The 27,174-nt window shown below is 41.2% G+C and overlaps 1 protein-coding gene and 1 long non-coding RNA gene across 7 annotated transcripts in view; one reads left to right on the forward strand and one right to left on the reverse strand.

The window, feature by feature from the left end:
• Positions 1 to 321: 321 nt before the first annotated feature.
• On the reverse strand, positions 322 to 13,290 carry LOC133245489 (uncharacterized). 2 transcript variants are annotated; one of them, XR_009735746.1, is made up of 5 exons: positions 12,521 to 13,290; positions 12,050 to 12,169; positions 9,820 to 10,117; positions 3,860 to 3,910; positions 1,354 to 2,352 (listed from the first exon to the last, which is right to left on the reverse strand). It is a non-coding gene; the product is annotated as an uncharacterized LOC133245489 (long non-coding RNA). The 2 variants fall into 2 exon arrangements; XR_009735742.1 differs by lacking the exon at positions 12,521 to 13,290 and having other exon boundaries at positions 322 to 2,352; positions 12,050 to 12,139.
• Positions 12,328 to 27,174, forward strand: part of MASP1 (MBL associated serine protease 1) — a 67,989-nt gene continuing 53,142 nt past the window's right edge. For all 5 annotated transcript variants that reach the window (XR_009735720.1, XM_061413276.1, XM_061413278.1 and 2 more), the window contains exons 1-2: positions 12,328 to 12,414; positions 18,239 to 18,470. Coding sequence is in view for 4 of the 5 variants with exons in the window: in XM_061413276.1 (XP_061269260.1) it covers positions 12,410 to 12,414; positions 18,239 to 18,470 (237 nt within the window). In the remaining variant the exon portion in view is untranslated. The remainder of the gene's footprint in view (positions 12,415 to 18,238; positions 18,471 to 27,174) is intronic.

The raw sequence follows: 27,174 nt of genomic DNA on the forward strand, positions 1-27,174 counted from the left end.
TGAATGAAAACACTTAAAAATGCTCAAAATCATTCATCATTAGGGGAATGCAAATTAAAATTCAATGAGATACCTCTACATATATATGATAATGGTTAAAGTTTTTCAAAAATAGAACTTACCAAGTTTGGGGACAAGTATGGCACAACTGGAATGCTCATTCACTATTGATGGTAATGTAAAATTATACAACCACTTTGGAGAAGTGTTTGGTAGTGTATTAAAACATTAGACATACACCAACAATCTGATCTAGCCATCCCATTCCTAGAGATGGACCAAATAAAAATGGAAGCATCTTTCCAAATAAAGACACATACATGAATGTTCATAGAAGCTTTATTTGTAATAGCTGAAACCTGGTAATAATCCAGGTGTCCATGAACAGATGAATAAGCGAATCATGACATATGAAGTAATTACATGTGTAACAACATGAGGGAATCTCAAAATAATTATGCTAAGTGAGAGAAGCCAGACAAAAATGAATATATGCTATGTGATTCCATTGGCTTAAATCTCTAGAAAGTGCAAATGAACCTGTATTGACAGAAAAATAATCAATTATTTGCTAAGGAAGCAGGAGCAAAGTTGAGTGGGTAATTCTGAGTAAGAACATTTCCTTTTCTCTGTTTCCTATTCTCTAACAATATCTCATTGTAGAGGTTGAAGTAAATAATGCATATCACACCTAGAACGGAGCTAAGTCTCAGTAGTATTACTCATCCTGCATACTCTCTTCATCACTGAGTCTTACTTCAATTTTTGCCATTACTGTAGCTCTTGTTTTCCTTTCGGCCTGTTGAAAGCCTACTCATCTTTTCAGGCCCATCCTGAAGGCCACTTTCTTTGTATACCTTTCATGGTCCTTACTCTTACTTTCTAATTATATTAATAACAACTACTATTGGTTGAATCTCCACAAAGGGCCAGGAGCTTTGCAGGTGATTTATAAACATTACCAAAGATTGGTTTCTCTCATAGCTCAGTTGGTAAAGAATCCGCCTGCAATGCAGGAGACCCAGGTTTGATTCCTGGGTCGGGAAGATCCACTGGAGAAAGGATAGGCTACCCACTCCAGTATTCTGGCCTGGAGAATTCCGTAAGAGTCGGACACCACTAAGCGAATTTCACTTTCACATCACCAAGGATTAATCACCAGTCTTATAAATATCTAGATACAGGAAAACTTTATACTTTTCTCCAGAGAAGGTCAACTTTTCTTAGAATCCCAAAGGTATCACTCATTTAAAAGACTTTAAGAACAACTGTTTCCTTGAAACAAGATGTGAAAAAAAGTGCTCTCGTTTCTCCCATCTTGTGGGGAAAACAAAACAACTCAGGCCCAGTTACCACAGCTTACCCAAATACCCTCACTGTCCTGATGAGTGCAGCACTGAGTATCATGTTAACTATCAGGGTCTGCTGGCATGTCTTCAGAAGAGGCATACTTCACAGTCCTATATGGTAAAGACACACACAGAGCTCGTGCCCCTTCCTGCTTCAGCCCCTTCATCTAGGGCCTGAAAATATTTTGAAGCCCACCACTTAAAAATCATTATCTGATTTTGAGAGATGGCCAGCTTTCTTGCAATGCTTTTTTGTGTGTGTGAAGTACTTTTGGTCTTAAAATCCTGCTTTTAAAAATTCATTATGGTTCAGGTTCACTGTTTTGTGACAACTGAACATTTAAATTAGCACTGCGGTTTGGCCAGAGAACGCTGATGGCCCCAAGGCCCATGTGCTCCAAATGCCCCTGGGCTTCAGCCAAGCTGTGCTCTGGGCTGGGTCTGGCCAGGAGGTCTTTTCAGCTCTTTTCCAAACAGCTTTAGTTCCATTAAATTTTTCCTAGCCTGGGAGTGGCTGACAATCAGACAGCCTGGGTTTTTTAGGTATTATAGTTCCTGATTATCCTCCAATCTCTTGTGAACTCATTACTGCTATCAAATATGAATTTAAAAACAAAACAAAACGCTACCTGATCAGGTCATTCTCTGTTTAAAAGTCTTGCCTTTCTGTGGCCTAAAATGTCAGTGTTCCTCAACCCTTTCAAGATTTTGGATGGGATCAAGTCTGGGAGCTGTGGCAGAAATTTGAATTTGTCAAGCTCCCCATGTGACTCTCGGACTTATCCAGAGTTGAGAAAATCCTCAGCCTGCCTAGTAGGTTTTCTGCATCTAGTGTGGCATGCAAGGCCCCTTACACCCTGACCCCCACTCACCTTCTACCTCTCTTCCCCCATCTCAGTAAGTGGCAACAACACAATCTTGAGTCAGAATTCTGGGAGTTGTCTTTGCTGTCTTCCTTTCCCTGAATTTCTCACTCTCAATTTACAGCCAGGTTCAGGCTTTTCTGAAAGACAAAATATATTTTGTCTTTATCCTCTGGGTTCCATGTTCACCACCACCAGTCCAATCCATCCAGGCATTCTCTCCCCTAACCTGGGCTTTATTCATAAAAATATAAATAAATAAACAAATGTTATATTTTAGTGTTGCATTGCTACAAAGATAATTGGATTCTTTATTATATATCCATTATCATTTTATTTTTTAATTCTGATTTTAAAAGAAATTAAAACATTTTCATGGGCCCCAGGCTCTGTGCCCAGAGTGCCTAATGGTCCTAAGTACTGCAACAGGCTCCAAACTGGCCTCCAAATCCATTTTCCTCACAATACCCAGAGTCCTCTTTTACCCTTAAAATTCCCTGCTTAAACAGCCTTGATCAGTCACTAAAAGTTTTGCTTATTATAAATATGAATAAAGCCTCTCACCACATCCTCCACACAAGTAACTAGTTATTTTTGATTTATTTCCTTCCACTTTTGTCAGTTATATATGGAAAATATATGCAAAATATCTATGAAATGAGCAAAATGTGTATTTCGTGTTGAACCTATTGCTTTTTCATTAAATAAATTGTATCCTAATGCATATACCATTCTTCAACCTGCCCATTTCACTCAACAGTAAATCTTAGAGATAAATCCAGGTTGATGCATATATCAATAGATCTTCCGTATCCCTTCTTATTGTTGTTTCGTGTTCCATAGTATGACTATATTATATTTAGCCATTATTCCATGGAAGCCCATTTTTCACCTTGACAAATAATGCTACAATAAATATGTTTGCAAATAGAAGTTTCTCTGAGACAGGTATCTCGAGGTAAGATTATTGGTTTGTAGGATATGCCCATTTTTCTTTTGTTAATATCCCCAGATTGTATTCCAAGTAGCCAGGCCACTTTATGTTCTGACAAGCATGATATGCGTGTACTTGAAAGTGTTGAAAGTGTTAGTTGCTCAGTCATGTCCAATTCTTTGTGAACCCAGGGGCTTTGTGACTCCATGATCACCAGACCAGTCCATGGAATTCTCCAGGCAAGAATACTGGAGAGGTTGCCATTTCCTTCTCCAGGGGATCTTCCCAAACCAGGGATCGAACCCAGATCTCGTACACTGCAGATGGATTCTTTATCATCTGAGACACCAGGGTTCTAGTGCGCTTATTTCTCCACAATTTCACCAACGCTAACCAGCTTCAACATCCTCCAGTAACTCTTTCTGAAAGGGCCTGCAAATGGTAGGCTTTTTAGAGTCTGAAAATGTCTTCATTATTTCAGCTTCATGTATATAATTCTTAGTAAAAAAATGATAAATTTAAAGGTATTTTCTTTTTTCACATTTGGATATTCTCTATTTCCCTTTTGTTTCCACGTGGCTGGTGAAAATGTATGAATGATAATCTAATTTTTTTCTCTTAAAAATTGGTAATTTTAAGATTCTAATTTTATTCTTAATACATTGACCTTTCATGACAAGGAATCTAGGTCTAATTTTATGTAAATATCTCACCTGGGCCTTGGTAGATCTTTTCAGTCTGAGAATTCTTATCTTTTCTCAATTCTGGGAAAATTAAGGCCAATATATCATCAAAGATTGTTTCACATTCCCCCTCTTTATTTCATTTTTAAAGAAAATTCTAGTAGACATATGTAAGAACTTCAGAATCTATATCCCTTTATTTTTTTCTATACTTCTGATCTCTATCTGAGAGAATTCTTCAGCTTGATTTTTCAAATCATTAATTAATTTTTCATTTGCAGCCATTCAGCTATTTATACTTACAATTGCATCTTATTTTTTAATTTCAATAAACATTTAATAAATGTAAATTGTTACTTTAATTTCATTAATTGTCCAGTGCTTCTTTTTTGCATTTCAACCTGTTCGTATTTCAAATCTTTCTCCTTTTCTCATAGATGATATCCCCTCCTTTAACTTTCTGGAGACAGTTATTTTAAAATTCTGTTCTTGTGGTTCTATTGACTCTATTTCCTTCCATGAAATCCTTTTCTTATTGAGTTTAGTATCACTTTTCCATATATAGGCTTTGAGAAATATTTGTTGACTATTGTTTGGCAGTTTTTCTGTGTTGGTGATTCTCTCTCCTTTCCCAGTGACTTTACATACAGTCTTGTCAGCCCCAGCGGGACTATGAAGACCTCCCACATGGTCAAGATGGGTTCCCACTGTGGGAAACTCACTGCCATAACTTCTCATCTACCGCCTTCCTTTTATGGACTTTCCCACTTCCTCATCCACAGGTCATTCCTTTTCTTGCCTCTGAGTGCAGCTGTTCACACTTCTATATCTTTATTATTTCTATGAACTGGGTTATAAAAATGGGGAGTTTCCACACATGTGATGTCCAAGTAGGGTAGTCCATCATTGAGAAATCACCAGCTCTTCACTAGCAAACTTGTACTCATCCTATTGATTTTAAATAACAGTTCACCATGACTTTGCTGACCCCTCTGCATAAATTAAGCCCTTCTATTAGCCTCTCTCATAGCTCTCTTTCTGTGTAGCTGTCATCATAATTTATAATTATAGACTTAATTATATGTTTACCTGTCCTGATATCTTTCTAAAATTTTATTTAGACATCTATACATTCAATAAGCATTTATTGAGTTGAAAGTACAAAGGATATTGTTCAGACCCTCAAATTATTGTGATGAAAGAATGACACAAATCAACAAAAAAATTGCTCTATAATTTGACACATGCAATTTAAAGTAAAATTTAAAGTTTAAGTGTAAGGAACAAAGGTAGTGTTTACTTCCATGCTGAATGATTGGGGAAAATTTTCCAGAGAAGCTGATGTTTAAGAAAGATTTCAAATGATAAATAAGAGGAAGTTCTGTAGACAAATGAGGAAGAAAACAGCATTAAAGACCAATAGAACCAAGTATGTAAGTGCCTACAGACATGAGAGAGCATGATAAAATCTGGAATATGAAACTAGTTTGGTACCAGTTCTAGACAGTAAAGTATGATGTGTAGGCGTGCTGGTTCTGGGGGAAAATACAGAGGTGAAAGAATAAACCCATATAAGAGTATTGTGTCAGTCAGAGCAGGCTAAATTATCTACAGTAACAAACAATACCAAGAGCTCAGTGGCTTCACACAACAGTTTCTTTCTCGCTTAGGCAGTCTGCTGTGGATCCAGGCCATTCTCCAGGCAGCTGTCCTCCACATGTTGGCTCAGCACTGTAGGCTACTTCAGTTTCACGGCAGCATTAGACTTTAAGGCTCAAAGGCTATTCTAAGGTATTTTTATTTTATTCTCTAGGCAAAGGAAGGATCTGAAAGGTCTATCAAAGGGAGAGAATTAATGAGACTTATATACTTAGAAGAGTGGTACTAAAGGTAAAGAAACCAATGAGAAGTTATTGAAATAATCCAATGAAAACTAATGAATCATTCCACTAGTGCAAGGGCAATGGGGAATGGATGTTATGCATAATGATGGATTTAAAGATACTTATATGTAAACAATAGGAGTTATTGATTGATGGCAGATGAGAAGAAAAGGAAAAAATAAGTCAGTGATGACACTCAAATATCTGGCTTGAATTTCTGATTTGCTAGTAGTTCATGAACATTGTTCATATGAGAAAATGAGCAGGTTGGATATAGAAAATGACTTCTGCCTAATGGAACCTTGAGATGGAGATGAGAATAGACATTTGACTTAAGCATGAGGAACTATGGAAAGACATTTAGACTAAAGAAGTAGTAGATTTGCTAGTGATCAGTATGTAATGATTTTTAAAACTATAGTGGGATGTATGAAAAATATTTGAGAAGACTGGTTACAATTGAGCTTCTGAGCTTCATTGTTTTAGGAGAGCCATCAAGCCCCTGAAATTATATCCCAAATTTGAAGAATAGTGCCTATTAAATGTTTCTTGGAAGAAAACTCATTCCACAAATGTTTATTAAGGTCCTATTTTGTGCAAGCCAAGGGCATTATTCTTGGTACTGGGAATAGAGCAGTAAACAAAAAACATACAAAAATACTTGTCCACTCATAGACAGTGTTATTCTAATGGGGTAGAGAACAAGCAACAAACCAATGAAAACTTAAAATAAATACCATCTTAGCTGGTGGCTAGTGCCACAAAGACAAATGAAGCAGAATATGGGGAGAGCAAATGGGGGTGAGAATAGAAGTAATAGAGTGGCCAGGAAGGACCTCACTAATAAGGTGACATTTTTAGAAAGAATTGAAGGAGTGAGGGAATGAATTATGTGGTCTCGTTGGGGATATTCAAAACAGAAGGATCTGGCTTTCATTAGATTCTCAATGATTTACCAGAAATATTAAGAATCATTCCTCTTAAGTAAGAAGAGAGTCGAGAAACTGGTTAAAAAAAAAAGAATCCACTAAGGAGTGATGGTGCTTGTTTGTGGAATGCAGAAAAGATATAAAGCCAAGAGAATCTGATAGACTAGAATTGGAATGGTGTAAGAGGGCTAGCTATCCTGATGAGGTTGAATTCTAGGGTTATTGAAGAAGTCAGACTTAGAAAGATGGGAGACAGTGGTCAGAGAATGGGGTATCACAAGAGTGAGATTTCAGACATAGATATGGCTATAAGTAGAGTAGCTGGCTATGGTGAAATGGAAGAAATCATCATTAAACTAGGTCAAGCAATGAGAGACCACTGTCACTCAGGATGTCAGGAGGAATCGGGAAGGAGAGGTGAGCATAGTGTCACACGCCTAAGTTATGAATGAAAGGAACAGAGGATAGGATAAAGAAATTGGAAGATGACAGTAGTAGAGATGAGTAGAGTGTGCCAGAATGATAGGAAAGCAGGGGAATTTAGAAGGAGTTTGGAAAAGTAATGGTCATGAAACAGCACTAGAGAGTTAGGGAGGTGATAATCCTGAACCCCCTGACCTTTCACAAGGTCTGACCCCTGCTATTCATTTGCTTCTTAAGGCCTAATTAATCCTGTCTGATGGTTGTATCTTCTTGATCCATGTGGTCTTAGCATCTGAGGAACTTCTGGGGGAGGGGAGACCTAAAATGAGTGAAGAGCAACTATGATTTGTATCAAACATATTTAGGTGAGCAAAGGTAAGGCAAGTATAGATGGCGTATTAGCTTCCTAGGGCTGCCATACTGAAATACCACAGACTGGGTCACTCAAGTAAAAGACATTCATTTTCTCACAGTTATAGAGGCCAGAAGTCTAAGATCAAGGTGTTGGCAGCTTTAATTTCTTTTGAGAGCCTTTTCCTTGGCTTGCAGATGGCTGCTTTCTTACTGCATTCCCTCATGGTCTCCCTACTGTCTGTGTTGTCTGTATCCTAAACTCTTCTTACATTAATAATTAGATTAGGCCCATTCATCCCTATTTTAACTTAATCACTTATTTAAAGCTCCTGTCTTCAAATATGTTCATATTTTAAGATACTGGGAGTTAAGGCTTCAATATATGATTTTGGGGAGGAAATAATTCAGCCCATAACAGATGGTCTATTTTTCATGTACCTAACCCTAGGACACATCACCCCTCCTAGGACTGGCAGAAGACAAAAAAAAAGAAAATGTCCTCAGGCCCACCTTCTGCCTCACTTCTTGCTACACGAGGAAAATAAACTCTGTTTCAGCACTAGTCAAGGTTTCTCTTATCACCTACCAAACAAAACCTTAACTGCCCAGTGTTTGTTAATTCCGTGTATGTGATGCTTGAAATTAGCTTGACACAGGACGGGGAAGCCTGGTGAGCTGCCGTCTATGGGGTCGCACAGAGTCGGACACGACTGAAGCGACTTAGCAGCAGCAGCAGCATGGTAGTATGGGCTTACTTACGCTTTGGGAGAACTTCTATTAGACAGTCTGTATTAGTTTGCCCAGCTTCCATGACAAAGGATCAGAGACTAGGTAGTTTAAACAGCAAAAATATATTTTCTCACAGTTTGGGAGACTAGAAATTCAAGCTCAAGGTGTTGGCAGGTATTTTAAGGAAGTTCAAGATCAAGGTTGTTCTTCTGAGACCTCTCTCCTTGGCTCACAGATGGCTGTCTCTTCACCCCATCTTTCCTCTGTGTTGTCTGTATCTTAATCTCCTCCTCTTATAAGGATACCAGTCATACTGGATTAGAGCCCACCCTAACAACCTCCAGTTTAATCACCTCTTTAAAGATCCTGTCTCCAAACAAATTCTGAGATACTGGGGGTTAGGGCTTCAGTATATGAATTTTGGAGGAGCACAATTCAGCCCATAATAGAGCCTAGTTTATTTTTTGCATATAAATTATTTTTCCCTCCCCTAAAATCTTGCAGTCACATGACAGCATGGCTCATGAATGCTCAAAATCCACAGGCAGAATCAGGGGTCTACAGATGAGGAGTAAGAGCTGGATTTAGGGTCAGGAGTCCAAGGCTCTAGATGTTGATCATCCTCTTGTTGGCATACTTAGTCTCTCTGAACCTCATCTGGAAAAACATGTCAACATTACATGTAGTGATGTACATGAAGGTATCTGGCAGATACTAAGAATATTACATCAAATCTAAGATGTCATTAATTATGACACACCATTATGTGTACCCAAAATGGGACACTTGTGCATGGGAGCTTTTAAAATTATAGATTCAAAAGCCCCTCCCAAGATTCATTGAATTTAATCTTCTGAGACGAAGCTCAGGCATTGTTATTTTTTTAATTTCCCATATTAGTCTGATGATCTGATAGTTTCTGAAGTCAGGGTTTCCAGCATTCTGTCAGTCAGTGTATTAAATAACCCAAAATTTAATTCTAAGGTATAATCTTTGGGGTCATTTATCAGTTTTTAGATATTCTATAGGAAGCCTGGATTTCACATTTGGTCAATAAAAACTTTTGCCCAAATATTTTACTTTTTCCAACGCATTCATGGAATTCCAGAAAGTCTGTGCTGAAAAGTTGTATATAATAAACACTTTGGTAGAACATGTAAACAAAGCCCTGTTCTAGTTGTAGGAATGCTGTAGTATTTACTCTGTTAGTAGTAGGTTTCTGATCCGTTTCCCTTACTATAAACGGGATGTTGAGCCAACATCCGTCATTCTACACTTTTATGATTCTAACTGACATACTGTTAGTTTCTTATATGTAAGTATGTGAACCTTTTCATCAACATTTTTTAAAACAAGTTGAATCTTCTTAGAAATTATCTTTCTAAATACCTATGATTGGATCCTGAATGATGTGATATTATAACCACAGATAAAAGCAAGTGTCAAGATTAGAAGGCCACTCTGGGCTCTTTGACTTTTAACAGATTATTAGCAATTCACCTCGCCACCCCCACTGCAATTTCATTCCATAGTCCTCACACACATTTACATGTGCTCTGTGCTCCCAATGGACTCCTACCCCCTGAGTTTATAGTAGAGCAAACTGATGTCCCTCCTTCCCCTCCTGCAGCAGAGAAAATAGGTGACTTGCCCAAGGTCACATATGAGTTACCCATGTTTGAGTCTATTCCTAGACCACTGTCTTTTCCATTCCTCCCACTCTTCATGATTTATTCATGTCGCTCCAGGACGTTCTTATCAAAAGATCAGGACGGTATCACCAGTGCAGCCCCACACAATGGGAAATTGCCCTGAATCCAGGCCAGATCAGTCCTGAGTCACGCAGTTTTCATGCAGATTCCATCTGAGCCTTGGCTAACTCCCAAGGAAGCACATATCAGCTCTGCTGTATATTGGCAGAAGTTTGGCTCAGAACATATTTCAAATGCCTCCCATTGAGCGTTGGCAGCCTTAAAAAAAAAACATAGGAAATTATTCTGGGATGCTCAGTGGCTCTGTGACACTTTACAAGGAGAAGCTGATGGCTTTCCCTCCCAAACTCTCCCCTCTCTGCCCAGAACAAATGACTGCATTTCCCTGGATATGCCCTAAATTAGGAGAGGGCCAGCTCATCTGCAGCACTAATGGAGGGAATGTCTTTAGTGGGCAGGGCCCTCTGCATGGCGCAGGGTGCTTTGTGCCAAGTTCTTCCTCTCTTGGTTTTAAAATGCTTGTATATTCCAAGAGAAATGCAGTCCATGTGTTTCTGATTCATTTACACTTAAATCATTAAAATGTTGGTGAGAGTTATTTGATGTCTGAGGAGCCTGTGAGTCTTCTTAATGGGACTTTTACAGATTTTTTTTTTTTTCTCTTGCCTAAACCAGAAAGCAGTATTTTGCAAAAACAGTGCCTAGGTTCAAACATTTCCTCATCGCATATACTTGCACCCACAATATCAAACACAGCTTCTTAATAATGCCCAGCTTAGCGAAGTTGACCTTTAAAGGTGATAAAACAGAGCAACTGGAGAAAAAATGGAACAAGGAGAACTTCAGTAAGACTCAAGGCACTGTTCCCCCAAATGTGCCAAAGCAGTGTTATCAGAGTATGGAGAATGCATGTGTTTGCCGCCTTGCTTGGAATGGGTGGGAGCCATCTCTTGAGTACACTGAACAGCTAAAAAAGCATAAGAATAATTTCCTTTAAGTCTCATAGCAAACCCCATTTTCCAGATGAGGAAATAGGATCAGAGATGTTCTTGAGTCCAAAGTACACAGTTCGCTTGAATAGAAAGGAAAGATTATAGCTAACTCTGAGTCTAATTGCTCTTTTCAAAAAATGCCTCAAATTGAGTTTCTCTGTGAATGTGGTATGTATTTGTAATGCCATATGCACTATAATATGTTAGTGAGAAGCAGCACAACATAGTGGATACCAGCTCAGATTTTTCCCCATCACTTTCTAGCTGTGTGATCTTGGGTAACTTACTTAAACTCTCTGAGCAGTTTCTTCATCTGGAAGCAGGAATAATATTACTTACTCAGCTCTGCAAAATGTAAAGACAATCAAAAGCAGTTAACTCATTACTAGACCAGTACCTGACACATAGTGCTCAGTAAATGTTAATTGTTAGCTGCGACAGCAGTAGGAGTAATAAGAGGCTGGATAATCTAGGCAAGTTATGGACCTCTCTTGCCTCAGTTTTCTTGTCTGTAAAATGGGTATGATAGTGTGACCCTCTCAAGTTTGTGGAAATAATTGAGATGACGTTTGCGCCCAGCCCTGTGCCTAACACAGAAAAGGTCCTCAGTGAACTGTACTTTTTATAACCAGACATCCTTCTCCTTGTTCAGGACTGGTGGTCATGGTTGTGGAGAAAGGAAATTTCCTTCTTCAGCTCGGCTGAGATCCGGTGCTGCTTTTCTTCACAATCCCTGGGTCTAGCCACGTACACAGGCCCAGGTCTCTTCACAGCCATGGGGTGTGAGGCTCTTTGACTGCGGTGGGTCCTCCCTGGGCGGTAACAGGCCCCTGCTCAGCCTGAGTTGGTAAAAAACTCAAGCCTCACTTTCAAGTGGTGAGGAACAACTAGCCAAGTGAAGGACTGGCTGCTAGCTCACAAGCCCGGCCAGCTGCTCAGTTCACCAAAAAGCCTGTGGTTGTTTGTAGACAGACAAGCTTTGGGATTTGGATCTTTTTTTCCTGCCTAGTGTAGGATACTAGAATTGCCTTCTTAGTATTGTCCTTGGTTAATTGATGTCCTTTTGTCAGTGTCCTGAAGACGAGCAGAGAATTATAGCCATCTGGCAAGGGAGACTAGGGAGAGCTGACGTTGTCCCTCTCCACTGTCTACACACACACACACACACACACACACACACACACGGTGATACAAATACCTATTTGAGCTGCTCAGTGATTCTCTCCCGGGAGCTGGAAGCAGCCGTACAGGATGAAGGAGGGAACTGGAGGAGGAGATCTTGTAAGGAAGAAGACGGATTCTGTTCTGTCAGGTTCCTCTGAGTGTGTGTAAGAGCAAGTCAGAGGAGAGAGAGAGAGAGGAGAAGGCAGAGGGAGAGAGGGGGAGAGGGGATCTGTTGCAGGCAGGGGAAGGCGTGACCTGAATGGAGAATGCCAGCCAATTCCAGAGTCACACAGGGACCTCAGAACAAAGATAAGGCTGATACCACACTGGGGACGAGCTCGCGGACGAGCCAGGCCAAGGGGACCAGGCAGCCAGGAGCACTCAAGGCAGGAAAATGAGGTGAGTGCCAGGGCAGAAGTGGGCATGGGGTGGGTGGGGGGAGGCTTTCAGGGACCAGACGCCAAGTAGCTCTGGAAGGTCTGACCTTGTCTCTGGGCAGACTCACCTGCATGTCCTATGGTTGGTGCAGGGGCTCCTCATCAGTTCTTGGGGCTCTAAGAAGGGAGCCAGGCTGGGGCCTTGCCTGGGACTCCAGAGACTTGCAACTTGAAACGGGAGGCTGTGGCTGTGTGCAAATGCCGCCGGTGCCGCTGGAGCTCAGATTTCTCCTCTGCCAACGCAGGGTGCTGCCCGCCGGCCAATGTGACTTTTCTCCTGTTGCCTACAAGGTTGAGTTTTTGTTTTCCTCCTTTGAAAAGAGCACTGGTTTCTCTCTTCCAACACTCTGTGAGTTAAATATGTGTTTGTGTGTTTATTTGTTCTGACCGGAAAAGAAACCAGATTCCCATTGCTCAGCTCTGTGGCTTCTTAAACCTTCAGAAGTTTGCTAGTTTAAACCTCAGTTTAAAAAAGCAAAAACCTGTCCACATTTTACAGTCCCCTATAAATTTCTGCATTTCTCACTGAAATCAGAGGCCGCCAGTAGCATGAATCAGGCTATGAATTGCACCAAATGACTCTTAAAGGGATATTTCAAATTAAAAAAAAAAAAAGTCTTCCTGATTCTGAACCTAAGATTTTAAATTGCAATTGTTTCCAAGCTCTTCAATATTTCCAATGTCTCAGACTATACTTAGTTACTAGCTGCTTGTTACCAGACATTTCTTGTAAGTTTTCCTCTCTAAGTGTCAAAATCCAGCCACCATAATTATTTTTACTACTTATAAGTGCTAATACTGTTAAAAATACAAAAAAGAAAAAACGAACACTCCAGAGATGTGTTAAGTCTCTGAACACCTCTTTTCCCATTAATTTTACTCTCAATTGGAAAAGGGTTTCTATTTGTTTCTCTTCTGCAGTCACCTAGCAACTTTTCAGGGTCTGGGGCCAATGAGGGGCTTCAGGCTGTGTTAACTCTTTGAACTCAGATTACCTGTGGTTTAGAGAGATAATCAGGTCTTTAAGGTTAATCCAATCACTAGGTTCTTTTTAAATCCATTGTAATGTTAAACCTGCTGTCTAACTTCATTTTCCTTTCTCCTAAAAGAGATGAGATTTATGCCCATCTACATGGAATGACAATTTGACTCATCTGTCCACTATTCAAGTCTTTACCCTACCACCCAGGACCCCAGCCATACAAACTATAGGGCCGATGATCAGTTCTGTCTTGGCATTTGCTCATCCCTCAACTCTTTTATTTCCCCTATTTCTAGAGTAGTGGTCCCCAGTCTTTTTGGTACCAGGGACCGGTTTCATGTAAGAAAATTTTCCAGGGATGGAGGGAAGGAGGGAGGGGTTCAGGCAGTAATGCAAGCTACAGGGAGCGACAGATGAAGCTTTGCCCACTGGTCTGCTGCTCACCTCCAGCTGCACAGCCCAGTTCCTAACAGGCGGCAGACTGTACCAGTCCTCGGCCGGCCCACGGGTTGGGGACCACTGTTCTACAAGACTCGATCACTCAAGCTTGCTCAAACATCACCTCCTCTTCCCTGCTCAGCTTCCCCAGAGTCAGCATCTTATCCTTTGTGCTTTTTCTGTCCTTGGGAGTTATCTCTCTTAATATTATCATGTTGAAATGTCCACCTCCTCCTCCAAGACTGACTATTCCTTAAGGAATAGGATCTGTGGCTTGTTCACCTTTGTATGCCTCGTACCTAGCTTAATGTCTGTTTCATACATACGATCATTTCTTTGCATACAATCTATACTGGCTGAATTGAATTCAGTTGTTCAATAGCAAAACTTCTCCTGGAAAAGTGCTCCACTACATTCATGCATTGGAGAAGGAAATGGCAACCCACTCCAGTGTTCTTGCCTGGAGAATCCCAGGGACGGGGGAGCCTGGTGGGCTGCCGTCTATGGGGTCGCACAGAGTCGGACACAACTGAAGTGACTTAGCAGCAGCAGAAGTCTCCAAAAGGTCTTGCCTCATACAAGCACAACACTGTTTGCAAAGCACTTGTATAGTCACTGTTGCATCTGGTCTTCAGATTTTGGATGAGGTAAGGGTTTATGGAGACATGAGGATAAAAGAGTTAAGCAACTTGCCCAAAGCCGCACTGATGATCTTGAAAAAGCCGAGACCCAAATTTGGATCTTTGGGCTCCAAGTTTAGGATTTCTTTCTATAATACTGTGCCAGACTCTCAACCAAGTATATTATTGTACATCAGCAGCTCTCAACCCTAGCTGCACATTAGAACAATTTATAGTACTTTTAAAAAAATGCCAATGACCAGGCCTCACTCCAGACCAATTAAACTAAAATCTGACCAATTAAACTAAATACTTTTGTATTAGTTTTTTTTTTTTTTTAATTTTCAAATAAAGCTATGGGTTTTTGAAATTATTTTTCACAGGATTAATTGCTTTGGCCAGATGCCTAGGCATGATATGGGCATGGACCCAGCTTCCTCTGTGAGCTTTTGTTATTGCTTTTTTCTGTGGAAGCTAACTCACCATATGGCATTGGGCGTGACATGTCACCTCTTGGGGTATCCTTTTTGTCCTCTGTCAAGTAAGACTGTCAAAGAGATCTACACAAACCTTTTCAACTCTTCTATCCCAAAACAGTCTTGGTGTTGCGTAGGCTGAAGTGAGGAGTGAATGGAAAGGATAGAAAGTGCTACTTGTTCCACAACCATGGCTATATGCCGGCATTTTTTATGCATTCCTCAGAGCCTGTGCCTACAGTAGGGCTTATGAAATCCCGGCTTTATATATTACTTGTGACATTTCAAGCAAACGTAACTAAACTTTTTGATTAGTCGGAGAATAGATAGCAGGTGTCAGAATTTGTACAGCCGGTGCCTGGTGGATAAGAAGCCAGAAACACTCAGAGAGCGTGATGGGAAATGGAAGCCGCCACTTACATTCTTTGATTTGCAGCCCCGCAAGCAAGCAAGTGAGCATATGCTCAGGCTTATTATGTGAAAAGAGAGATTTGTTTCATATGTTTGAAACTGTTTTGAAATGCAAACAAAATAGAACAGAGTGCTTCACAGGCCTTCCTCCTACGCTGACCAGTTGCCTACTACATGTGGTCTGAGGCCTCTGAGGATAGATGGAGCCATCTGCCTGGGCCAGCCCATGACAGAACTAGCAGCAGGAAGCTCAGGGTCTTCTCCATGTGGTTTGAAAAAAGCAGAAGTGGAGAAAGCTGACCTTTCAGCCTTGCATAATCAGAGTGTTGCTATTGCAGGGAAGTCCAGTTTGGGAACCAAAGCTCATTCCTAACCCCTGCTTTTCGGGAAGCAGCCTGATGGGGTAATAGTAACTAATGTTTAACTAGGGCTGGACAGCTGACAAAGTACTTACTCTCCAATCCTCTTTTATTGTGACAGCAGCCTTGGGGGGTGTCATTACTATGACACTTAATGAATGAAGAGGTTGAGAGGGAGAACTTACATGACTTCCCTGAGATGGGTTAGATGAATGAAATAAAAGTCTGGACTGGAATCCAGCTCTTCCAACCCAAGACTAGTGCCCACCCCTGCTCAAGAGACACTTAACCAGAATTTCCAGTGCAGGTTGGAAATATCAGTATATTTCCTCATTTCAAAGTGGGGCTGCCTGACCCCTGCAAGCCAGAGTTTTCAAACTTACCTTTCCTACTACTTCATCAGGGAGCTTGGACCCATGCCTGCCTTTCTCTCTGCCTTGGAGGCCCTTCCTCCACAGACTGGTTTATAACAATACTGACCCTGGCAAGTGGATGAAAACATTTTGTCTCCTCAGTTGCAGCTCATGTGTTGCTGTTGTAGGGGCCTTGGAAAAAAATATACCTCTATTTTTCTTAATTGAAAAAATAGCACAATTTGAACATTTTACATACACAAAAGTAAAATTGAAAGCACTCATTTTTATTGAGTGTAATTTTATATTACCACTTCAGAGATAACCACTGTTAATACCCCAGTGATACCCTTCTAGGCTTTTTTGCACTTATGTATTTACCTTTTATGTAAATATTATATAAAACAGCTAGATAATTTCATTGCAGTTATCTCATTGTGTTTATACACTCAAAAATTCATATATATGCATGTAGACACATATATGCATCTTTTTAATGAGCAGGGAGGGGTAGGTTGGGAGAAACAACTTTCCGATTAGCCAAATTCTAACTATTAATGTTAAAATGCTGGTATAGTTCCCCAGAACTTACTTTTTAGACTATATATTAATAAGGCTCTGGCCCCACATTCATGCTTTAGCTCATTCATTCATTCATTATCTATTATATACCAGGCTTTATATTGGGCCCTTTACATACATTATCATTAATATTCATGTGAGCTCTGTAAATTAAAGACTATAATCTTCACTTTACATTTGAGGAAACCTGAACTCAGAGACTAATTCCCCAAGATTTCACAGCCAGTAAGGAAGTGAACTGGGATTTGAACCCAAATACACCTAACTTCAGAGCCGTGCCTAAAGCATTGCTCTAATTGGAAGCATGTACAGGGAGCTGCAATCTGGAGTGAAGGATATTCCATGGTATCCTGGGAAGCTTTGAGCTGGATGGTGGAGGATAAATGAGATGACCAGGTGAGGAATGAGTGGGGCATGTGTGATGGCGTTGAGGCCCAGATGGGTGTGGCGTGCTTCCAGAATGATCTGCCTCAGGCTGGTATGAGATGAAGCTGGACAGGCAAATCAGCGCTAGATCAAAAAGGGCTCATCAGCCAGCCCAGTAGCAGATGCTTTGCCCTGCAGGCACAGTGAAGCCACATGGACACGTCTGTGTTTTAGAAAATCAAATTTGGCAGAAGATTGCTAAATGGTATGAAATGGGGGCCAAGGAAATCAGTTAGGATTCAGTAGCAATAGTCCGGATAAGAACGTTTAAATTAATTGACTGAGGAGAAACAGAGGGTTTCCAAAACATAGGAATCAGAATAAATAAGATTTAGGGGAGAAATTGACAAGCCAGGTTTGAGATGTTTGAGTTCAAGGTCCTCGAGTCTTTCAGGGGAACAATCTATTGGATGCCTTGGTTGTACTGTACATTGACCATTAGGTTTTTGGCAAGCCTTGGACATTCTGCCTCATTATTGAATCAGCCACTTGGGTGTGTTCTGTAAGTTTTAGTTGAATTTCCCATGCCCCTTATGCAACTCTTAACAGTCTGTTATCTTGGATTCCTACAACTGGAAATAGATTGTAAGTTTTTTATCCTTTTATAAGAACACTTGTCAAAGGAGGGGGAAAACAACTTGTTTTGGTAATTTCTTCTTAATTCAAAATTTTATATTTATTGATTAATTTTGTCAAATCTTTTTAAGATACTGCAGATCCCATCATTGAGTACAAGCCTTATCTCAATATTTCCATGTTACTATTACTTACTTTTTAGGAAACTGAATCAAGAGTTTATGATTCTTAAATTAAGCTGAGCTGAAGAAATTATATCAGCTTTTACCTAATTATGACATTTATACTTTAAACCAAAAAACAATATGTCTCAGAGTCCCAAATATGATATTTTCTGGGAAAGTTTAATACTATTATTGAATCTTTAAAAGAGTACAACTGGGAGTAACCTTAGAAATCAAGTTACTATTCTCCAGTATTATACAGTGGATAAGCAAGGCCCGTAAGGGAAAAATCATTACAGCAGGTCAGTGATGTGCTGGGAACTTTGTCTCCTGGCTGCTGATTTAGTTAAATGACAAGGACCGTTACCCGAGTGTGATGAATCCATTCATGTCTTTCAGGTGGCTCCTTCTCTCTCATGCTCTGTGCTTCTCCTTGTTGAAGGCCTCAGCCCACATTGTGGAGCTTAACAACATGTTTGGCCAGATCCAGTCTCCTGGCTATCCGGACGCCTATCCAAGTGATTCAGAGGTGACTTGGAATATCACTGTTCCAGAGGGATTTCGAATCAAGCTTTACTTCATGCACTTCAACTTGGAATCCTCCTACCTTTGTGAATACGACTATGTGAAGGTGAGATCCTGATGTTCCCTTGCTGTGGCCGGTTCTCTACTGGAGAATCTGCTGGGAGTTAGAGGAACCTAGATGAATTAGATCATGTGTTTGCCCCGCAGGCTGGCAGTCCAGTGAGGGAGACATACAGTATCATAACATGATAAATGAAGGTTGCGGGTGGTACACTAGGAGCAGGTTGAGTAGGAAGACCTAGAAAAGATCTTAAGGGAAGATGAAGTTGGCAACGTGTTACTCAAATACAGCCTTCCCTTTGCCTTTCTGTTCTCAAAGTCGAACATTTCTGCTAACTTCTGCTCCAATGTCACCTTTAATTCAACAAGCAAAAGAGACTCCAGAGTAAGCTATCATTATATCCAAAGCTGAGGCATTAGAAAGCATTGTCCAGTTCCCTAGGTAATGATCAAGGTAATAGAAGTGTAGAGTATGCCACAGGGGAAATAAGAGGTGAGGCTGAAAGGTTGGATTGGAGTGAGGTCCTGAAGGGCTTTGAATGTAATGCTAAAAAGTTTGGATTTTATTAACAAATAGTATGGGCAACAGTAAGGGGTCATCACAGAAAATGGAAGTGACAATGGATGTAAAAAACAAAGGAAAGAGGAGCAGGAAATGATTACAGCATCAAACAACAATTTCTCAGAATTTAGAAAGAATCCACAAGCAATGCCATAGATATGAAGCTGTTTTCTTTTAAAAGTGGAGCTAAGAAAGGTCAAAGTACTTCTGAGAAATGACACATATTACAGTTGTATCTGGTTCAAAAAGAGGTGAAGACCTAAGAACCTACTTATAACCTCTCTCTGGCTTCTTGGAAGAAGCTCTTATTAAACCACTCTAGCATAAATTTCCTATATTTTTGGTTAGTATAGTTTCATTTTTCTACAGCTGTAATTCAGTAAGAATTAACCTGGTATTAACCAGAATGTTTGATCATCAGCAAAGAAGTGAGTTGGCAAGGTGCTTACACATATAATCTCATTCAACCTTTAAAACAATCCTATGAGATAGGTTTACTATCCCATTTAGAGGCAAAGACACAACCCCAAGAACGTGAAGCAACTCACCCAAGATTGTACAGCTAGTAAAATGATGGATCAAGATTCCAAATCCATGTCTTATGACTTTCGTTCTTTTGGCTCCTCCAAACTGCTCACAAGCTGTACTCCACTGAGCCCTAGGATACTGCAGAGGCTGACAAGAGCACTTGGGTGGGGGCCGGGAAAGCCTGGTAACTGGGGCTGTGAACTCCTACCCTGATTAACTCATTTTGAATGGTGAGTGTTGCTGATTACATATGTTGGATATGCATCAAGTATCCCATTTAAAGCAAATTTTCTGTGACTAAAAACTTTCTAAAATTGGTCCTCCATGGCACAGTTTTTCAATTTTAGCACTATTGACATTTTGAGCCAGATAAGTATTTGCCGAAGAAAGCTATTCTGCAAATTATAGGATGTTTAGCAGCATCCCTGGCTTCACTTACTGGATGTCAAGAGCACTCACATTCCAGTTGTGACAACCAAAAATGCCTCCAGCACTTATCAATAGCCCCAGAGGAGCAAAAACTCCACATGTGAGAACCATTGCTCTCTCTCTGCTGCTGCCCATCTTTGAATGTCCTGTGCTAGGAACTGTGAGAATTTAAGGACCTAGAAATCTAGTCCATTACCAAAAGAGATGAGCCTAGAAAAAGAGCCATTGCACAAAGTGGAAAAGAGTAATGATGATAAAAGACTGACAAAGAAAGAATGAGAAATGTTGAAACTATCTGCTCTCAGAGATGATGTGGCCTGGTAATCTAGATCAAATACAGTTTCTATAAATTCATTACAAATGGAGCCAACTTCTCAGAGTCACAAGGAGCAAACAGGGAGTATTCACCAAGGCCCTAAGTGTTCATCATCGTAAATTGAAATTTCTAACAAACAGGCTAGTTATGTCTTCTAAGATATAATCTAGCCTCTGGAAGAACCAAACTCCAGGATCCCAGATGTATTATGGGTAAGGGGCATTTGGTTAGCAGAATCCCCCAGCCCATTCCCCTAGCTAATGCTGGCTGTACCATCATTGTATTCTCAGATATTTAGGTTGGAGAGTGAACTTAGCAGAAAGAAAATGACCAAACATTGCTTAATACAAGAGTAAATTCCATGGATTTAGACAAGGCTAGATGTGAACTTCCTAACTGCTTTTTATCTACTTTCAAACATGTCAAACATCTAGAAATTTTGCCAGTGGAAACATTTGCCTTTATTAGTAATTGAGGCTTCAAGACCACAGAAAATTGCAATTTTTTTTTTCTTTAGCTGTGACAATGACTTTTTTTTTCATTATTTCCCATCCCTCCACTGCAAGAATTCACTCTCAATTCATTTGCAATTGTTTTTTTTTTTTTTTCCTAACAAGTTTTCCTATTATTGAGACAGAGGTCAAGTCTGACCTTGTTAGGACACCTCTGGGGCTTCCCTGGTGGCTCAGCTTGTAAAGAATCTGCCTTCAGTACAGGAGGCCTGGGTTTGATCTCTGGATTGGCAAAAACCCCTGGAGGAGGGCATGGCAACACACTCCAGTATTCTTACCTGGAGAATCCTCATGGACAGAGGAGCCTGGTGGCCTATAGCCCGTGGGGCCGCAAAGAGTAGAACACAACTGAGTGACTAAGCACAGCACAGCACAGGACTCCACTACCAAGATGATAAACACACAACAGAGGACGCAGCCCATTCCTTTGCTCCCAAATAAGTGGATTCTCCTGACAAGATAGATTAAGGGGTTGACATTGGCTATTTTGTAATGGAAACACACACACACACACACTGTACTTTTCAAGGGCCACAACAGAATATGAAGACCTCTTCTGACCCTGAATTAGGGACACTGGAATACATAGATGCCCAAAGCTTGGTTTTTCTGGCTGGAGAATATTTTGGAGACTAATTGATGATTTCTATCCAGGGTGATATGACACCTTCCTGAAAATTCAAGGACATGGGACTAGGCCCTCTGGAAGGCAGCATGCTCTGGGTCCTTGCCTGGAGTTTGGGAACTTCCTGTTCTGGTCCCAGATCTGCCACTAACTCCCGAATGATCTGGAGTGGACAAGACAATAATTTAGCACTCTCTGCTCCAAAATTAGACCTCTGAGCATAGCAAAGAATCAGTCTGGGTGAGACAACACAGAGTTTGAGCCACCTATCTGAAGTGCCCGACAGTTTTCCCAATTCCTTTAGAAGGGATTAACATATTGGACAGAGAGGTATTTCTTTCCTCGGGCTTACACAGCTCTCTTCCTTCCAGAATGCTGTCCAGCATCATCACTGGCCCCTCTTCAGAGGTTTTAGCAGCCACGGGGCCTGAGTAGGCCTTCCTACTGCACCCTGATCGCTGTCAACTGATGCTCACATGGAGACAGGCCCAGTGCCCTTGCTCACACGCCCCTGGCAGAGTTCCCTTCCTAGACTCAAGAACTTATGGAATGTCAGACTGCAGAGGGCCACTGGAGACCCACCTAGACCCACGTTGTTGTTATTGTTTTTCAAATACTTTCTGCCCCGTGGACGTTTTTCTCCTTAGAAATCCTCTAGTAGTCCTGATTCAGGAAACAGAAGTGGGGCTGTTGGGGCTGAAGATGGCTCAGAAGCTCACTCTGCTCACTTAGTCTTCTTGGTCCCCCTGAAGGTCACAGCTTGTAGGAATTACAGTCTGTATGCATGCATGGGCACATGCTAGATTGCTTCAGTTGTATCAGACTCTTTGCAACTCTATAGATTGTAGCCCTCCAGGCTCTTCTGTCCATGGGATTTCCCAGGCAAGAATACTGGGGTGGGTTGTCCTGCCCTCCTCTAGGGGATCTTCCCAACTCAGGGATTGACCCCTCGTCTCTTCATCTCCTGCACCAGCAGGCAGGTGCTCTATGACTCGCACCACCTGAAAGTCAAAGTGAAGCTCGCTCAGTTGCGTCTGACTCTTTGAGACCTCGACTATACAGTCCATGGAATTCTCCAGGCCAGAATACTGGAGTGGGTAGCCTTCCCCTTCTCCAGGGGATCTTCCCAACCCAGGGATCAGACCCAGGTCTCCCGTATTGTGGGTAGATTCTTTACCAGCTAAGCCACAAGGGAAATCCAAGAATACTTGAGTGGGTAGCTCATCCCTTCTCCAGTGGATCTTCCCAACTCAGAAACTGAATCAGGGTCTCCTGCATTGCAGGTGGATTCTTTACCAACTGAATTATCAGGGAAGCCCAACTGGGAAGCCCCAATTACAGCTTAAATACTCCCTAAGTTCTCAATTCAGGTACAAGACTAGTATTTCCATCTGAGAACTCAGAAGCTTTCAAACCCAGAAGTCTTCCACATATAGTTGAACCCAATTGAATTTTTCAAATTGCATTCTCTCCCTAACCCTCTGCCCCCAGGATATGTGGATTTTCTGGCTATGAATGAGAAAGAGGCTCTTCCCTTCTCATCTGAATGAAGCGTGAGCCTGCTGGTTATATCACCCTCAGATAAGTCAATACGGCTTTACAAACTTCTGTTCTTTCATTTGTTCCATGAGGAGTAAGATGAGATGATCCCTAAAGTCCTGAAAATTCCAGAATTTTAATCTTAATTCTCCTTTCCAGGGCTTTCCAGATGACCTCACTAAATCCTCATTATCCTAGGTAGGATAATGCCAGAAAATAATAATATGGTACAACAGCCACTTCTCCAAGTTCCTTGGCCATAAGCACTCTGGTAAGAGACCACAGTCTGCTGGAGTTGCCTTAGTGACACATCATTTAAAGAGAACTTGTAAATATATCATTCTAGTGCTGTTCTTTTTCCACGGAACTGTGAATATCACACATTTCCTTCCAGTGAGATAATACTCCTGTCCTGGGGATCTTTCACTCTGTGACTGAATTCCCCTGGCAGGCCTGGGAGTGGGAGTAAAGGACCCTCCAGTTCACAGGAATCCTTTCTTCCCAGCCACAGTTCCACAGACTGCCCTTCCCATCCTGGCCCATCAGGGTCATGATGACGGAATTGCTGACACTGCACATCAGCAGCTTGAAGAAGAGCAGGACCCCAAGGCTGTGGTCCAGATACTCTCACTTTATGAAAATTCCTCTCCAGCCTAATCTCCCACAGTCCTTGGTCTTCAAGGCTCATGAGCATCTGCACGATAGTATTTGCCTCCTTGGAATGTGGCTGCAATGTAGGGACTCCTGCAGTGCACAAACAAGCGTAGGAGTCCCATCTGGTTAATGCCACAGGCGAGGGGCAGAGCACAGACATGGCCCAGGGAACAGGAGGCCTGGATTCTTGTGGCCATTCTCTATAACTAAGAAACCCTGGGCAAGGGATTCCTCTCTCACATAAAGGAGTTAAGCCAGATGGTCTCTAAGGCTCATCTAGCCCTGATAGTCTATGTATCAAAGACCCCAGGAATCATGGTTCAACTTCATGATCATCACACTGAAGCCCAGGGAAGGGCAATCCTTGGACCAAGGTCACACTAGGACCAGAATTTATATCTCAAAACATTCAGTCTTTTTTTCCTTTAAAAATATTAAGTCATACTGAAATCCCCCATCATATGGATGCTTAGGCTTTTAAGTGTAATGTAACGCAAGTGTTGTATGGATGTGAGAGTTGGACTATAAAGAAAGCTGAGTGCCGAAGAATTGATGCTTTTGAACTGTGGTGTTGGAGAAGACTCTTGAGAGTCCCTTGGACTGCAAGGAGATCCAAGCAGTCCATCCTAAAGGAAATCAGTCCTGAATATTCATTGGAAGGACTGATGCTGAAGCTGAAACTCCAATACTTTGGCCACCTGATGTAAAGAGCTGACTCATTTGAAAAGACCCTGACACTGGGAAAGATTGAGGGCAGGAGGAGAAGGGGATGACAGAGGATGAGATGGTTGGATGGCATCACCGACTCAAGGGACATGAGTTTGGGTAGGCTCCGGGAGTTGGTGATGGACAGGGAGGCCTGGAATGCTGCAGTTCATGGGGTCACAAAGAGTCGGACACGACTGAGCGACTGAATGGAACTGAAGGCAAATATTGTCTATAATCAAACTTAATCTCTTAAATACAGTAGGGCACTGTCTTTTAGAATGTCCAGAAGAGACTTTTTTTTTTTCAGAAATGCAACCAATTATGGTTCCTTTAATTGAGCATCGGGTGAAGTAACTGATTTGTGCTGAGAAAGGAGCCCTGGAGCTATACTTACTACAAAAGGTACTCAGAAATCAGAACCACCAAGGGAACAGCAGATTGACACATCCTATTTTCGAGTTCACTTCATGGCATCTGTTCATTGGAAAAGGAGATAATAAACACCTACATTTGGCTTTTATTCTCTTTCTCTCTTTTTCCTTCTCTTGTTGAATGCATACAACTCAACTGGCAACTGTTAAATGCTCTTATGATGTAACACCATTTTTCTCCTCTTAATCCTATATTCTTGATATATTCAACATTTTTTCCCCATTCTCTTCACTTTAGCCCCTTGTTCCAATTCTTGTTCTTCTCACCTAGTTTATTATAATAGCCTCCTAAATGTCTACCAGCAGTCAGTCTCTCCCCATCCAATCCTCCGCTACATGTGTCCAGAGAAATGTTCTTAAATACTGCTTTGATTTTGCCACCCTCAAAACCTTTCAATGGTTCCCCACTGTCTATAGAATGAAGTCCAAAAATTCTATTGAAATCCTACTGTAAGTTGGACACTGCACCAAAGACGGGGCCCATGAAGATGAGTAAAACAGTACCTGCCCTACAGGAACTCACAGTTTCATAGTATTTCATGAGACAAGTATATGATTAATAAGCTAAAGCCAGGAAGAGGAACACAAGAGTATGAGGCAGTATATATGCTGTAAAGTGGTCATTTCTGGAGGTTCAAAAAAGGCTTTGGAAATGGTTGATGTTTGAGATAAGTCTTGAAGGATAAATAGGAATTTAACAATTTCTATTTAACAATTCTCTAAATACCTTGATCTCCCTAAGCATTGGTTTTTTGATTATACCAAAAAAAAAAAAAAGAAGACTTAATAATACAGTACCTTCCTCAAAGGTTATATGAGGATTTAAGTGAAATGATGGCTCTGAGTGGAATCAATACTGTGAAAAGGCAAACGTGTTCAATGGTTTGGAGATCAGGGCCTAGAGCCAGTCAGACCTAGAGTCAGGTCCCATCTCCACTGCTGCTGCTGCTGCTGCTGCTGCTAAGTCGCTTCAGTTGTGTCCGACTCTGTGCGACCCCAGAGACGGCAGCCCACCAGGCTCCCCCGTCCCTGGGATTCTCCAGGCAAGAACACTGGAGCGGGTTGCCATTTCCTATCTCCACTACTTATGGTAAAATAGGGATAACAATAATGCCTGTCTCCTGGGCTTATTATTGTGAACGCCAAGTGAGGTAGATGCTGTATTTGCATGTGTCCAATGCCTATGTAATGAGCTCAGTAAGTATTGTTTCAGTGGTGATGATGGCAAGGGTGTGAGTACTGAAGCACCAGCTGATACTATTGGATGCTCAGTGAGTGTCAGTTTCCTCATCTCCTCTAACACTAACTGGTTGCCTATGACCTTGCTCAAGTCACTGAGTTTCTCAGTTTATGGGGAAGTACTTTGAACGGACTGATCAAATGCAAGAGGCTGTTTATTTCTTCTGTGTGTTCACCTTGTAGTAACACAAGTTTATGGCAACGTCAACTAAAAAATATAATTACAACCTGAAAACAGGGAGCTATTTTCTTTGGTGGGAATGTTTAGGACTCCAAGCTCGGGAGGCAGCGTCTCAGTAGCTCTGAGAAAACTGTTCCAAGGAGGCCAGAGGGGGAGTCCAACTATATACTGGTTTACAACAAACGGAGCAGGCAATCTGAACATCCAAGATCAGATTTCAAGTTAAGGAATTTAGTGTTCTATATATGGGAAGATACAAGCCTCTGGGCTCAGTGAATTCATTCCTTTCATATGCACCTCTGCTCTGGGGGGAGGGGTGGGGGGCGCAAACCCTGTTTTCTTGTTCACCTTAAGGAGTGGCAGATGGCTGCTTCTTGCCTTCCCCCAACTCCTTAGCAATCACGGTAGAGGGTTGACAGCATCTGTTGGATGCCAGTTTTGGGAGCCCTCATTCACATTTGGAGGCCAGAAATCAACAATGGCTATGATATTTCCTGTTTATTGATATGGCAGGAGATATTTTCATTTCACAGCACTTTCTAATCTATTACTTTATTTGATGCTCATGGACTAGGGAGAGTCAGAATTATTACACCTAATTTACAGGAAAGGAAGCTGAGCATCAAGAGCTTAAGTGCATTCGTCTAGGACTTTATAGCAAAGCCAGATCTCAATCCCTGGTCTTCTTACTCCCAAGTTAAGATTGGGTCTCTCTGTTTGGACTTTCTCAGAACAGGTTTTATCCTGAACGGAGTATCAGGATTTTTATATGCTTCCTGGGTTACAAGAGAAATTTAGTAAAATTTTGTAAAACTGTGGGACCTTGAGGGTCCCTATGTTGTCCAGGTTTTGTTAAAGAACTTTTTCTCTTATCCTGACTTTGTGAGGAAAAATATATATATATATTTTTGGAAAAATATATTTTATAAAAATAAGAGGAAATGGACTCTGTGCTATGAAGGATGGAAAGTGCTTGATTTATTTGTTTGTGGTACACAAGTTCTAACAGTAAACTCAAGGTCATTG

The sequence above is a fragment of the Bos javanicus genome, chromosome 1, assembly GCF_032452875.1.
Source record: "Bos javanicus breed banteng chromosome 1, ARS-OSU_banteng_1.0, whole genome shotgun sequence".
Classification (NCBI taxonomy): Eukaryota; Metazoa; Chordata; class Mammalia; order Artiodactyla; family Bovidae; genus Bos; species Bos javanicus.